The sequence below is a fragment of the Oncorhynchus mykiss genome, chromosome 10, assembly GCF_013265735.2.
Source record: "Oncorhynchus mykiss isolate Arlee chromosome 10, USDA_OmykA_1.1, whole genome shotgun sequence".
In the NCBI taxonomy this organism is placed as follows: domain Eukaryota; kingdom Metazoa; phylum Chordata; class Actinopteri; order Salmoniformes; family Salmonidae; genus Oncorhynchus; species Oncorhynchus mykiss.
Genome location: NC_048574.1, coordinates 11,153,524 through 11,167,675, shown reverse-complemented (window position 1 = coordinate 11,167,675; position 14,152 = coordinate 11,153,524). Strand labels below are relative to the sequence as shown.

At 43.8% G+C, this 14,152-nt stretch overlaps 1 protein-coding gene across 1 annotated transcript in view; it reads right to left on the bottom strand.

Annotated features, from left to right (window-relative positions):
• The window catches only part of LOC110533341 (neuronal vesicle trafficking-associated protein 2), a 50,835-nt gene extending 38,241 nt beyond the window's left edge, over positions 1 to 12,594 (bottom strand). Inside the window, exons 1-3 of the mRNA XM_036989699.1 lie at positions 12,415 to 12,594; positions 11,769 to 11,935; positions 3,613 to 3,729 (exon numbers count right to left, since the gene is read on the bottom strand). Of these exons, the coding sequence (XP_036845594.1) occupies positions 3,613 to 3,729; positions 11,769 to 11,897 (246 nt within the window). The 5' untranslated portion in view covers positions 11,898 to 11,935; positions 12,415 to 12,594. The remainder of the gene's footprint in view (positions 1 to 3,612; positions 3,730 to 11,768; positions 11,936 to 12,414) is intronic.
• Positions 12,595 to 14,152: the final 1,558 nt, after the last annotated feature.

Sequence of the window (14,152 nt, the reverse complement as noted above, 5' to 3'; positions counted from 1 at the left end):
CCGTCCCTCCATCCACCTCCCCACTTTAATTGAGTCCTCCTAATTCCCCCTTTTATTCCGACATGATATGTTAATATGTTACGCTTTGCTGCATCAGATACCAAGAGACCTCCGTCTTCTTTTGTTTTGTGTTTAATGAAGGAAGACGATCCTCCCCCTTTTCCCGGATAAAGTAACTATGGGGAATTTGGCCATGCTCAACTCAACTGGGAGCAATCGCAGGGAGGTGAGACTCTGAGCGCTTCATCCATCAACACAATCTGCTATGGAGAGACGATGTGAGAGCTTCCTACACAGATCCGTCTCTTTCTCCCCAGTCAGCGCTAGGCTGGGAGGATAGTCAGAATACACCACTGCTCATTCAGCTCAATCAGTCACGCAAGGCAGCCAGCCCCCCCCCCCCCCCCCCCCCCCCCCAAAAAAAAAAAAAAGATCCTACGGCACACAAATCAGACTGAGTTATAAGAAAGTCCCTCATTTGAATTCCCCTCCACCAAACAGAAGTTGATAGCGCATTGCGCTGTGCAGTCTGCAAGAGAAGGCCCTCCTTGTTTCCAGGTCAAATATCTCCGTCTCATCTCCCAGCTGTGGGAGGGAAGGCCAGGCATGGTCGATGAAGCCTCTCCACTCTGCCACAAAGGGAGCAAGGCAGAAGAGATCCTCCTCTCAGTCAGTCACAACCCCACTCAGACAAGCTTCACAGCCTCTGTTTGTGTTGAATATTTCATTGTCTCTCTCTTCCTCTGCCGGCTCCTCAAATGACCTTTAACGGCAAAGCCAAACTTCCCCTCTCTCTGCTCTCCTTCCTCACTGCCAGACTCCATCTCACAATAATTATAGTCAAACACTCTGCAGAACCCTCTCTTCCATCAAAATTCAACAGCACCTAAAATGGTAATAGCTCTAAACAAGTGATGGGGGGGGGGGGGGATCGATACAGTTACATATCGCAATATTATTTCTGAAGATATTATGTTGATATTTTGACTCCAAGTATTGATTTGCAAAAATATATATTTTGGTTGTGTTTTTTTGCTAGATAGCGTTAGCTAGCACTAGTCGTCTGTACCTGTATTTTTCATCCTATAGCTTGTTCTCCATCTTCATTTTAAATAGTGAGCCAACATGTTTTAAATACTTTTATTTCCATGACTGACCAAAACTAATTTTCTCTCTTCTCTTTCTGCAGAAGACATATAGTGAGCAATATTACATTTAGCTGATGCTCTTATCCAGAGTGACTTACAGTAGTGAGAGCATACATTTTCGTACTTGTCCCCCATGGGAATCAAACTCACAAGCCTGGTGTTGCAAACGCCATGCTCTACCAATTGAGCCACACGGAACATATGGTGAATATGTTTGTAACATTTAAATCTCAACAAAATCACAGCATAGAATCGCAATACCTGTGGAATCCTGGGAATTGCAATACATATAGTGGGGCAAAAAAGTATTTAGTCAGCCACCAATTGTGCAAGTTCTCCTACTTAAAAAGATGAGAGAGGCCTGTCATTTTCATCATAGGTACACTTAAACTATGACAGACAAAATGAGAAAAAAAATCCAGAAAATCACATTGTAGGATTTTTAATGAATTTATTTGCATATTATGGTGGAAAATAGCTATTTGGTCAATAACAAAAGTGTATCTCAATACTTTGTTATATACCCTTTGTTGGTAATGACAGAGGTCAAATGTTTTCTGTAAGTCTTCACAAGGTTTTCACACACTGTTGCTGGTATTTTGGCCCATGCCTCCATGCAGATCTCCTCTAGAGCAGTGATGTTTTGGGGCTGTTGCTGGGCAACACGGACTTTCAACTCCCTCCAAAGATTTTCTATGGGGTTGAGATCTGGAGACTGGCTAGGCCACCTCAGGACCTTCAAATGCTTCTTACGAAGCCACTCCTTCATTGCCCAGGCTGTGTGTTTGGGATCATTGTCATGCTGAAAGACCCAGCCACGTTTCATCTTCAATGCCCTTGCTGATGGAAGGAGGTTTTCACTCAAAATCTCACGATACATGTCCCCATTCATTCTTTCCTTTACACGGATCAGTCGTCCTGGTCCCTTTGCAGAAAAACAGCAAGGGCTTGGTTTCATCTGACCATATGACATTCTCCCAATCTTCTTCTGGATCATCCAAATGCTCTCTAGCAAACTTCAGACGGGCCTGGACATGTACTGGCTTAAGCAGGGGGACACGTCTGGCACTGCAGGATCTGAGTCCCTGGCGGCGTAGTGTGTTACTGATGGTAGGCTTTGTTACTTTGGTCCCAGCTCTCTGAAGGTCATTCACTATGTCCCCCCGTGTGGTTCTGGGATTTTTGCTCACCGTTCTTGTGATCATTTTGACCCCACGGGGTGAGATCTTGCGTGGAGCCCCAGATCGAGGGAGATTATCAGTGGTCTTGTATGTCTTCCATTTCCTAATAATTGCTCCCACAGTTGATTTCTTCAAACCAAGCTGCTTACCTTTTGCAGATTCAGTCTTCCCAGCCTGGTGCAGGTCTACAATTTTGTTTCTGGTGTCCTTGGACCGCTCTTTGGTCTTGGCCATAGTGGAGTTTGGAGTGTGACTGTTTGAGGTTATGGACAGGTGTCTTTTATACTGATAACAAGTTCAAACAGGTGCCATTAATACAGGTAACGAGTGGAGGACAGAGGAGCCTCTTAAAGAAGAAGTTACAGGTCTGTGAAAGCCAGAAATCTTGCTTGTTTGTAGGTGACCAAATACTTATTTTCCACCATAATTTGCTAATAAATTCATTAAAAATCCTACAATGTGATTTTCTGGATTTTTTTTCTCATTTTGTCTGTCATAGTTGAAGTGTACCTATGATGAAAATTACAGGCCTCTCATCTTTTTAAGTGGGAGAACTTGCACAATTGGTGGCTGACTAAATACTTTTTTGCCCCTCTGTATAGTATGGGCACCTAAGTATATTGATAATATCATATTGTGAGGTCCCTGGCAATTCCCAGCCCTAGACCTCACTCTCAGGACTGTATAAGACATTGCAGCCCATTGATTTGATGTGCCGAGGGAACAATGACCACTGCTATTGAGGCTAATGAAAGCAGAGCATGTGTTAACTATGGATGAGGTCAATCCATTTCACTCTACGGTCTGGGTCTCCTCTCACTGTTAGTGACAGAGCTGCTCTATAAGAAACTGCTGGTCCATTTCAATTTCAACCTGGGTATCTACTTTGTATGTTAATAATGTGTAATAAATCTAGAAGAAACATCCAGTATGTCTCAGGTACTGTGGATCACACACTGTTATATTCACACGGACATTTCAGCTTGCTAGCTCAAGTAGTACAGAGATTCTCATGAGCTTATGCGTGAGATCTGGCTACCATGACAACCCAATTACCATTGTGTTCCCTGTACAGCTCCTAAGGAATCCTAAGGAACTTACATCTGCATCCGTGAAGTCGATACATTCCCAAAGATAACTCCTCAGGAACACTATATGTGCTGAAAGGAGCGGAATTCTAATATTAACAACGCTAGCGGGCAGCAACGTACCAACGTAGCATCTTAGCGCTGAGGGAAGAGTTGGTCTGTCTCAGTGAATTAAGAAATTAACTTTCAGAGTACCTTGAGTCTCTCTGACACTCCATCAGTGAAGCTGATGGTAAACTCCTCCACCTTGGGCACCTTCATCTTGGATTTCTTCTGGTCCGTCTGGTACTCAGTCCGTGTCTTCACCACCACCTACAGAGAAATGAGAGGGCAAAACACAGTCAGTTACAGTGACACAGCAAAAAAATGTCCCTTAGGGGTTAGCTGGACTTCAGATAGACAGAGCCATCATACCGCACAGTCTTACTCTTACGTCATCACCGTGTTATGTCATCACTGTGTTATCTATTCAAGGGCAGAGAGAGAAACATAAAAACTCTAACCTCTGTCTCTGCCAAGCAACTGTCAGGGGTTGGCTATTTTAGGCACTGGCCTGTATGATGCACCCCAATCAGAACCAATCCACTCTCTTTTAACACGATGTAGAGGAACAGAGAGTTGGGTAAGCAGAGGCCTGTCCCAGTAATGTCACTCTGCCATTCTTCACTGAAATTGGCTCAGAATAGCAGTCAAAACACAGAGGGGGAGAGAGAGATAAAAATGTGCACGTGATTACATCCTGAGTGCTCCCGAGTGGCGCAGCGGTTTAAGGCACTGCATCTCACTGCTAGAGGCGTCACTACAGACCCTGGTTCGATCCCGGGCTGTATCACAACCTTCTTAACTGACTTGCCTAGTCAAATAAAGGATCAATTAAAAATGTAAAAACATCCAGGTGAGCCTCATTGTGCTGCTTGTATGAAAGTCACATTGAAGATTTCATCAGAAAGTATACTCTGCAGTAAATGACTGATGAATTCAGCACATTGTACTGCTGGTTCCTTATCACTGGTACAGGCCACTGTGACTGTACTGCTGGTTCCTTATCACTGGTACAGGCCACTGTGACTGTACTGCTGGTTCCTTATCACTGGTACAGGCCACTGTGTCTGTACTGCTGGTTCCTTATCACTGGTACAGGCCACTGTGACTGTACTGCTGGTTCCTTATCACTGGTACAGGCCACTGTGACTGTACTGCTGGTTCCTTATCACTGGTACAGGCCACTGTGACTGTACTGCTGGTTCCTTATCACTGGTACAGGCCACTGTGACTGTACTGCTGGTTCCTTATCACTGGTACAGGCCACTGTGACTGTACTGTTCCTCTCAGATATCCATCTGCAGACACTCTTCCCCTGGACCTCTCTAACTTGACAAATTACAGGAACTGAATGGCGCTAGCGCTTCCAATAATAGGACCAAATAATTGTACCTTCCACAAACCGTTGGTACCTCCTCTCTCCACAGCACAACCTGGAATTAACGGCATTATATTGTCCTGAAGTCTCCAAGAGACTCAGCTACTTGCCCTGAACTCTGCAATTACAGCCTCTCTAACTTCTTCCCCCATCATGTTGACATTTCATTTCCCCCCTGAAATACCAGGCTGTCTGCACCCCATGCCTCTCTGTCTTTTTTTAGAGACACTGTTATCATTACCACTGGCATTTCATTTCTCATTCATGGGGAAAAAGCAATATGTAGGCTACCCTTGGGTGAGGACATGCAGTTCCCCAGGTACAGTAGGTCATCCTAGGAGCTCCACTGAGTCAGATAATCAAACGGAATGTATTTGCATTATAATTTACCTACATTGGGGAAAAAAGTATTTAGTCAGCCACCAATTGTGCAAGTTCTCCCACTTAAAAAGATGAGAGAGGCCTGTAATTTCCATCATAGTACACTTCAACTATGACAGACAAAATTAGGAAAAAAAATCCAGAAATCACATTGTAGGATTTTTTATGAATGTACTTGCAAATTATGGTGGAAAATAAGTATTTGGTCATAACAAAAGTTTATCTCAATACTTTGTTATATACCCTTTGTTGGCAATGACACAGGTCAAACGTTTCTGTAAGTCTTCACAAGGTTTTCACACACTGTTGCTGGTATTTTGGCCCATTCCTCCATGCAGATCTCCTCTAGAGCAGTGATGCTTTGAGGATGTTGCTGGGCAACAAGGACTTTCAACTCTCTCCAAAGATTTTCTATAGGGTTGAGATCTGGAGACTGGCTAGGCCACTCCAGGACCTTGAAATGCTTCTTACAAAGCCACTCCTTCGTTGCCCGGGCGGTGTGTTTGGGATCATTGTCATGCTGAAAGACCCAGCCACGTTTCATCTTCAATGCCCTTGCTGATGGAAGGAGGTTTTCACTCAAAATCTCACGATACATGGCCCCATTCATTCTTTCCTTTACACGAATCAGTCGTCCCGTTCCCTTTGCAGAAAAACAGCCCCAAAGCATGATGTTTCCAACCCCATGCTTCACAGTAGGTATGGTGTTCTTTGGATGCAACTCAGTATTCTTTGTCCTCCAAACACGACGAGTTGAGTTTTTACCAAAAAGTTATATTTTGGTTTCATCTGACCATATGACATTCTCCCAATCTTCTTCTGGATCATCCAAATGCTCTCTAGCAAACTTCAGACGGGCCTGGACATGTACTGGCTTAAGCAGGGGGACACGTCTGGCACTGCAGGATTTGAGTCCCTGGCGGCATAATGTGTTACTGATGGTAGGCTTTGTTACTTTGGTCCCAGCTCTCTGCAGGTCATTCACTAGGTCCCCCCGTGTGGTTCTGGGATTTTTGCTCACCGTTCTTGTGATCCTTTTCACCCCACGGGGTGAGATCTTGCGTGGAGCCCCAGATCGAGGGAGATTATCAGTGGTCTTGTATGTCTTCCATTTCCTAATAATTGCTCCCACAGTTGATTTCTTCAAATTTCTTCTTTCTTCTGCTTACCTATTGCAGATTCAGTCTTCCCAGCCTGGTGCAGGTCTACAATTTTGTTTCTGGTGTCCTTGGACCGCTCTTTGGTCTTGGCCATAGTGGAGTTTGGAGTGTGACTGTTTGAGGTTGTGGACAGGTGTCTTTTAAACTGATAACAAGTTCAAACAGGTGCCATTAATACAGGTAACGAGTGGAGGACAGAGGAGCCTCTTAAAGAAGAAGTTACAGGTCTGTGAGAGCCAGAAATCTTGCTTGCTTGTAGGTGACCAAATACTTATTTTCCACCATAATTTGCAAATAAATTCATTAAAAATCCCTACAATGTGATTTCTGGATTTTTCTTTCTCATTTTGTCTGTCATAGTTGAAGTGTACCTATGATGAAAATTACAGGTCTTTCTCATCTTTTTAAGTGGGAGAACTTGCACAATTGGTGGCTGACTAAATACTTTTTTTGCCCCACTGTACATCAAAAGGCTGATAATAAGATTACAGAGAGATTGTTGTCTAATCCTAGAACAGGATCACATTTTATGTCATTATATGGATACGTCCCAAATGGCACCCTATTCCCTATTTAGTGCACTACTTTTAGGGATAGGGTCCTAGTCAAAGTAGTGAACCAAATAGGGAATAGGCTACCATTTGGGACACACCCAATGACTTCCTGTCTGAATAATGCACATGAATGACTGCATCACTGCTACAAGGAATAAGGAGGTGAAACTCCAAAGAAACTCAAAATAATAAACCTACCAAGATAATAAGACTAGCAAGATAACAAAAAAAAAGTCCCCAAATATGGTCTTTACATATTCTGCTAGATTCTCCTTTATGCTTTGGTGTGTACACTTTTCTAAGAAACACTGCAGTTATTCTGAGAGGAAACTCCAGGTGAGTATTAGATGACCCACTTGCACAGTCACAACATGGCATCCCTCATCCAATAACCAACAAGCTCTTAGATGTTTGGGCCAAGTGATGGGTCATCCAGCTCACCCTGTAAAACAGCAGCTTTTTCTCAAAGAAGTGCAATCAAAGGCTTGGCCTGGGGCCTGAATTCTTATGAAAACGATTGATTCAAAGTGCTGCATGTACCACCCTTCATTACACTCCACAGCTCAGTTACTCTGCTGGTTTCCCACCCAATCAAGATATTGGAGACCCTGCGGCCTGCAGGCACGTCACTGGCCATCCAGATGGGATCAGGTCTAATTCCTCTCAGCACTGACCCACAGAGAATTTTGTTTCCCTGGCCTGTTTGTTCCCCTGTCTAGCCCTGTGTAGCCCTGTCCAGCCCTGTCCAGCCCTGTCCAGCCCTGTGTAGCCCTGTCCAGCCCTGTCTAGACCTGTCTAGCCCTGTGTAGCCCTGTCTAGCCCTGTGTAGCCCTGTCCAGCCCTGTGTAGCCCTGTCCAGCCCTGTGTAGCCCTGTCCAGCCCTGTCCAGCCCTGTCTAGCCCTGTCTAGCCCTGTGTAGCCCTGTCTAGCCCTGTGTAGCCCTGTCTAGCCCTGTGTAGCCCTGTCCAGCCCTGTGTAGCCCTGGCTAGCCCTATGTAGCCCTGTCTAGCTCTGTGTAGCCCTGTCCAGCCCTGTCTAGCCCTGTGTAGCCCTGTGATGCCCTGTCTAGCTCTGTGTAGCCCTGGCCAATCCTGTCTAGCCATGTCTAGCCCTGTCCAGCCCTGTGTAGTCGTGCTAAGCCCTGTGTAGCTCTGTGTAGTCCTGTCCAGCCCTGTGTAGTCCTGTCTAGCCCTGTATAGTCCTGTCCAGCCGTGCTTAGCCCTGTGTAGTCCTGTCCAGCCCTGTGTAGCTTTGTGTAGTCCTGTCCAGCCCTGTGTAGCTCTGTGTAGTCCTGTCCAGCCCTGTATAGTCCTGTCCAGCCGTGCTAAGCCCTGTGTAGCTCTGTGTAGTCCTGTCTAGCCCTGTATAGTCCTGTCCAGCCGTGCTTAGCCCTGTGTAGTCCTGTCCAGCCCTGTGTAGCTCTGTGTAGTCCTGTCCAGCCCTGTATAGTCCTGTCCAGCAGTGCTTAGCCCTGTGTAGCTCTGTGTAGTCCTGTCCAGCCCTGTGTAGCCCTGTGTAGCTCTGTGTAGTCCTTTCCAGCCCTGTGTAGCTCTGTGTAGTCCTGTCCAGCCCTGTATAGTCCTGTCCAGCCGTGCTAAGCCCTGTGTAGCTCTGTGTAGTCCTGTCCAGCCCTGTATAGTCCAGGCCAGCCATGTCTAGCCCTGTATAGTCCTGTCCAGCCGTGCTTAGCCCTGTATAGTCCTGTCCAGCCGTGCTTAGCCCTGTGTAGTCCTGTCCAGCCCTGTGTAGTCCTGTCCAGCCCTGTGTAGCTCTGTGTAGTCCTGTCCAGCCCTGTATAGTCCTGTCCAGCCGTGCTTAGCCCTGTGTAACTCTGTGTAGTCCTGTCCAGCCCTGTATAGTCCTGTCCAGCCGTGCTTAGCCCTGTGTAGCTCTGTGTAGTCCTGTCCAGTCCTGTGTAGCCCTGTGTAGCTCTGTGTAGTCCTTTCCAGCCCTGTGTAGCTCTGTGTAGTCCTGTCCAGCCCTGTATAGTCCTGTCCAGCCGTGCTTAGCCCTGTGTAGCTCTGTGTAGTCCTGTCCAGTCCTGTGTAGCCCTGTGCAGCCCTGTGCAGCCCTGGTTAGACTTAGAGGGATATCAACAGCTGTAGCTCCCTGGTAACTCCTCCAACACATGATGACAGAATAGACTCAACCCCACCGTGTTTTGAGTTATGTTTGAAGGTACAATGTAAATGCCCTTTAGACCTCTAGGCCACTCTCTGTAATAATATCCATAGAGGGTGTCATGGTTGACTTTCACTTCCATCTATTTCAGTCATTGTTTTATATTCACCTGATAAACGGTGACATTTTGCTGCGAAAAGGAAGAATCATTTGATTTTCTTTTTTGCTATTGTCCACATGTAGCTTGTTTTTGGTCCCAGGTTCAGCAATGGCTGAAGAATTGCAACATTTACCTGGAGTTAACTCTGCGAATAGCACTGCTGGGTGATGTGAAAAGTCATAGTCAATCGATCAATAGTATAATAGTACTCTTACCTAAAATGTGTATCTTTAATTTACAATCTGTAGAAAACTATGAGAATAGAAAGGTTCAGAACTTTTGTGAAACATCACAGAACACTTGAGCAATATATGGCAAATATAAATTAAATGATGTTCAGAGATAGATGGGAGGTGTTGAGGGGAGCTGAAGGGTGGGACTAAAGACAAATAAAAGATAACTAATGTAAAATATACTGCGTCCATGAAATGTATATGGCACAGGAGGTTGGTGGCACCGTAATTGAGGAGGACAGGCTCGTGGTAATGGCTGGAGCGGAATTGGTGGAATGGTATCAATACATCAAACACATGGTTTCCATATGTTTGATGCCATTCCATTCGCTCCGTTCCAGCGAGTCATTACTATGAGCCGTCCTCCCCGCAGCAGTTATTTAGTATGTATAAACTGGAAGTAGAAGCCTAAGTGTTGTTGTCCATTAGTTTACTCCAATTAGGGGAGGGGTGGTAGGGTTAGGGGAAAATAATAAAGGAAAACATATTAAATATATTTAAAATAATATCTATATTTATAAACAAAATATATATGGTGGATTGTAAATAATGCAGACAATTACATTAATAGACACTGCAATCTATCTGCAATGTTAAAGCTGATCCACCCCATAAAAATACATTATTTCCGTATAACATACAGCCACGAATCTCTGAGAAAACATGGTAACATCACCTCAGGCTAGGGAGGTTTTTAACCAGACGGTGAACATGGAATCTAGGGAATGCAGCAGAATGTGAACTGTACCCAGAGCTATGCATCATCTGTAGCCCAACAAGACTACACTGTGTCTAGTCTACACACACCACTGCCCTCCAGAGCTCTGAGAGCCTGCCTAGACCACCTCTCAATCTCTGTCAGGAACGAACTAGATACTAGAATGACAGCGCTTTGAGGGGAATCTGGAGACATTGATGTCCATTATTCATAGAGACAACAAAGACTATTCAAACCCTCTGATGTCATGTCATGTAATTTCATGTCATTTTCATTGTTCAGGAAACACAGGACCACTGTAAACACATTATGAAATGAGTCTTCACTGCATTGTTTCAAATGTCAATAATTTTCCATTAAAATAAATAACTCAACTGCATTTTCCAAGGCTGTATGCAAAGTAGAGTCTTCATATTTTTTCTAGTTATCCAACCACCCTGGGGAAATGTATTGGCATGGTACCTAGTCCACTTCAACAACTCCATCTCCAAACAACCAGCAATTATGTACTTATCCATTTTGACATGTTCTCTAAAGCAGCTGTTCCCGTAATCACAGCCCAATAGCACTGCTCTTGACCCATTTTGACCCTCTGAATGGTATATCTTATATGACACTTGAGAGGCATGAATCAACGCATTGAAAATTCTGAATGGTGCTCCGTCTCCCCAGAGTCTCCCTTTATAACACTGTTGTGGAAGGAGAGGCTGGACCTGCTATTGTGACCCTGCCCCCCTAGTGAAATATGACACAGGGCTCTTTTGTAATGCTGCAAGTCTGTGTGGAGTGACAGGCCACTCCAGTTAGCAGGTGTACTGGGAGATTGTGCCTTCATCAGCAGAATACAAGACGAGGGCTGAAGCACCACTCTGCAAAAGTGTCACGGTTCTTCTCCTAATGGTTACTATAGAGTGACGGGCTCGGCCTGCATGGGGCCACGGGCCCTGCTGTGCTGTCGATCAAATAAATCAAGAGCCAGCCTCATGATCAGCTGGGAGCTGACAAATAAATCACAGAGAGAGGACAGTTATTTCTTTACATCCTCAATGTCAAATTAATATCAGCATTCCCTGCTGAAGTAAAACATGAATGAAATGACATCAGCAGATATGCCTTGTGACAACACAACAAAGGACCTGTCCTTCACTCCTATGAACATGTTTAAAAAAACTGCTGCGTTCATATGGAGAACACTAGCCGATCAGCTGTTATGATTGAAAATCCCTTCAAAGTAAGATTCAATTATATGCATTATTAAACAATTACAAATATCATTACTCATATCAATCATATCAATCACATTCAGTTCAGTGATTCATGCATCATCATTCTGTGTAATAAGCAGCAGAAGTCGTCAGTGCTGGACCCAAAAGATAAACCCTCTTGTCAAAGTAAATTAGAGATTTACATGTTTGCTGGCTTCCTTGAATGGAACATGTACATCCCAGTTATACACCTGCTTCCTTAATAGGTGCTTTAAACAAAGGAAGCAAGAGGGCAATTGAGATGACAGAAAGATGGGATTTCTGTTCAATTACGTAATGGCAATGGCAATAAATCATGGAGTGAGTCGGAGAGCAGAGCAGACAGATAGTCCATTTTACCTTGTCTGGGGCTCCATACTGGAGGTTACCGACGTCCAGAGGGGTGATGAGCGGCACGTTTTGGAAGCCATCCTCCACACTGACCGGTTTAGCGCCTTTGTCTTCTAGATTGCTCCCCAGTTTAACCATCTTTACTAATAGAAAATAGTACACTTCTCAAGCAGATGCTGTAAATATAACAAAAACTATGTTAGTTCATTGTTCGTGTGTCATTTATTAAACAATAAAACATCAACTGACCACGCAAATCGATACGTTTGTTATTTAATCCAACCAAGTTTATTTAAACATTTAAATGACCTACATTGGATTTCAACTTTAACTTCATAATAACATTAAATATTGTAACAGGGTAATAAGACGCTATGAAACCCCGTTTAATTATTCAAAATATTTGATAAATTAAATACGTGGGTGTGCAGGCTAACTTGAGATATCATTTCCCCCATCTAATGTATCAAAATTAATATATTATATATTTAAAAAAGGTGGAAAATCACCTTTTCCAACGCCATGCAGCAGGCATCAAAATAAATACTATGTTATCGGGCTATGTTCATAGGGCTACACCTGCAGCAACCTAGCCTAGACTACTTCGTCCTTAGCGTCCAAAAACAGAATATGTCAAATAAAAACATCTACTTACGATGGACACACTTCTATAAATCCTTTTTCGTTTCTTCGTCTGCTGTTTTGTAGGCTACTATCTAAGACGCGAGGCAAGGAACGCAGATGCAGGCAGACCGGGCTAAAACGCAATCAAAGCTTGGTGGTGCTGATGCGAGAAAGTAGGCAGAGACTAGCAGATTACATAGGCAGCCCAGCCCCCAAACCCAAACACTGCCTCCTCACTTTATACTTGCAAACGGCACCACTAGGTGGATTTTTGAATGAAATCCCACATTTGTTTTGGCCGATTTGAATAAAACCACAAACCTCACTAAAATGTATTTTCTTAGTCTTTATCGCCATCTAGGGACCTGACGCTATAACTGTGCGGCAAGGTTGGGTAGTAACGGATTACATGTTTCGGGATAGCTAAATGAAGTAACTGTAATCAACCCGGATTATAAAAAAAAAAATCGAATCGGATTACAGTAAATAATCCGCCCAACATTTACGGTGCATGTCTGTATCTCTACCCCTGCATAAAAAAATTGCCATCTCTATAAAACTGCCTTCACATCATCTAGTAACTTTGTAAATAACAGCATATGACTGGGGAAATCCACTTGAACGCCAATTCAATTGATAATTACAAGTGGGAAACTCATCTATCATCCCCGTTCTCCCCATGCACATCTGTGACGTAATTTGTCAACAAAAAAAGACATTAAGCATGGCGGCGTCATCAGCAGTAGTTTATTGATTCTGTTCATCTTCCTTTTGATTTAGAAAGTGAAAGCAGCTCTGGATATACTTTTCGTCGGCCAAAAAAGAGCACAACACTTACAAACCTTCTAATGACCACCATGTTTGATGGTATTTCCCAGTTCAAAACGTGAAAGCACACAGCTCGTATTTACGACTTCGCAACTGGTAATTACCACATTCCCACTTGGTTAGAAAGTAGAACTGAGGAGCAGTTAAGTATAACTGAGGAGAAATAACATTAAAATTGACATTGCCAGTGCCGTTTCTAGACATAAACGGCCACTTCAACAGTCATTGGCCTCAACTCAATGTACTGTTTAGTTAGGATTGATAGTAGGACAGTTTTCGTCTTGTTATGTCAGTCGCTGAAGTTAACTCAATTAGCCCATGTCAGCTAACATTAGTCTTGACAGCTTTCTAAACATTTTAATAATCATGGCCGAATTACTGACCGGGCACCCAAGCTACCTAGGCACCAACACCTCCAGGAGTACCCCATTGATTTAGTCACTCTCACTCAGATATCATATGAACATTGCATAAGACATGGCAAAATTTGTAGCATTGCAGGAAATTTGCTTTAAAACAGCAGTGTTCTCTCCGCCCCATGGCAGAATGAGTAGAATTGCATGAAATTAATTTTAAATCTGCTAAATGTTTTCTCTTCCCCATGAAAAAAAAATGGATTTACAGAAAATGTGCTTTAAAACTGCAACATTTTCTCCACGCAATTAACGTTGAAGCCACACATTTTTCTCTCCACCACCAAGACGGGGCAGCTAAAATATCTTGTCCGCGAGATGGGGGGGGGGCCCACCAAAAATGCTAGAAATGGCCCTGGACATTGCAATCCAAAATCAGATGTTCAGATGTTAAAAGTTGTCTGATGTCAAGATGAGTCCATGTGCCAGATCATCTATACACTGAGTATACCAAACATTAAGCACACCTTCCTAATATTGAGTTGTACCCCCTTTTGCCCTCATGAACTCGACATGGTGTCGAAAGCA